This window comes from Trypanosoma equiperdum (assembly GCF_001457755.1).
Source record: "Trypanosoma equiperdum strain OVI genome assembly, contig: ctg_735, whole genome shotgun sequence".
Lineage (NCBI taxonomy): Eukaryota > Euglenozoa > Kinetoplastea > Trypanosomatida > Trypanosomatidae > Trypanosoma > Trypanosoma equiperdum.
In genome coordinates, this window is record NW_027124682.1 from 642 (window position 1) to 2314 (window position 1673).

At 38.1% G+C, this 1673-nt stretch overlaps 1 pseudogene across 1 annotated transcript in view; it reads right to left on the minus strand.

Moving 5' to 3' along the window:
* Positions 1–653: 653 nt before the first annotated feature.
* The window catches only part of TEOVI_000336600:pseudogene, a 1671-nt pseudogene continuing 651 nt past the window's right edge, over positions 654–1673 (minus strand). Inside the window, 2 exon segments of the mRNA in view lie at positions 654–1301; positions 1303–1671. Coding sequence covers positions 654–1301; positions 1303–1671 — 1017 coding nt within the window.

Here is a 1673-nt window from a genome sequence, read left to right on the forward strand (position 1 = left end):
CTAACGTTCCAAATGTGAATGTAACAAACTGTCACCTAAAATGTAATGTTATCAGTGCCTTCCTCTCCAAATGAAAGCTGTCACATCTCATTGTTATATTTTCGAATTGATATAACAAAATAATATTCAGTGCTTGTATGATATCCCCCATTGTCATTTGGTATTGTCCAATGCTTGCCAAAAACTCTTTTGTTGCAATATCGCTGCTGTCAGTGTTGTGCTCTTTTTTTTTTAATTTTATTATTTTTTAACATACCGCTGCGCACTTCCGTAATATCCCTCAATATTCCTGCAGTTCCCATCATAAAAGAAACAAAAGAAATCCATAAAAATAAAGTAACTGGAGTCCAGGATGTTGTAAAACACAATGTATTTATGTTTGGCAATAGAATTCTTTGATATCAAATACAACCATCCGAAACGGTTAAACAGCAAATTTCATTGACTCATGCCTCTGAAAGTAATTTAATCGTTTAACACACATTCCCATCATGCAGTAAGTAATTCAAACAATTCTGTGACCACATGAAATACTCGAAGAAAAAGGAAACGTATACAATGCATAAGCCATTAGTAAAGTATAAATACAGTTTTTGGTATCGAATCCATCATATGTTACAAAGCCGCATTTCACTAACACACAAAAGCACAATTTAACTCATCATCATATTTCTAATCATCAGCGATAGAGCTTGGCAACTGTACGACTCGATAACTCCAACATCTCCCTTCACTCTTACAACCTTTACCAACTTGTCCATAACTTCATCGTTTTGCCAGACACCAATATCTCCAATAATATCACTATAGGAATATTTATCAGACCTCTTCATAGTTCCCAACGCATCATGCACTCTTTTCAGACGCCATTCATAACAGTTTAAAACAAATATATAACGAGGCAAAAGCCCAATTGAATTAATACGTCCCTCCACTATTCTTTACACTCATCTAAGTTCTCTCTTCAGGTACCGCTGCCGCCTGCTCTTCACAGGGTGCCCTACAAATATTGATAACTTTCTCCATGCCACAAATGCCTTCATGTCACACACATCATCGCAGTTCATAATAATTTGGCGGCCTCCAGTATTTGTAGTCCAGTCATCAAAATGGCCACTATTCGGGGAGGTGAGGAGAGTAACACCCCAAATATCAGAGGGCAGTTGAGTGTATAATAATTTTTGCATCATCCCACTTATGTCTATAATGATGTGCCCTCTTTTTTCATATTTCATATTATTTATTATCCGGACAGCAACTCCCGAGTCTTCGTACCGCACAACCCTCCCTCTTTCATTACTCCTTTCTGTTGTATATCAGGAAGGAAACTTCTCCCAAGAAATATGCAACAACATCAAGCATTCCTTCATTGAAGTGAAGCAGTGAATAAAATAAAAATGATCCAAGGCCACACGATTTTCCAATACCGTGAGTACCAATAACAACATGTATCGGTGGCCTCACAACTGACCTGTCCACCCACCATGCTTTCAGCACTTGTTGGATTATATACCACACGCGCATGATTTCGCGACGGATATATACATGCTGGGAAACTGCCTTGCACTTCTCACTGTAACCCAATACAAACCTGTTGTGTGGCCAACCTCTCTCCGATGTAAGAACAATAATTTCTAAACCATTGGGTCTTTCCTCCATTTCCGAATCAACAT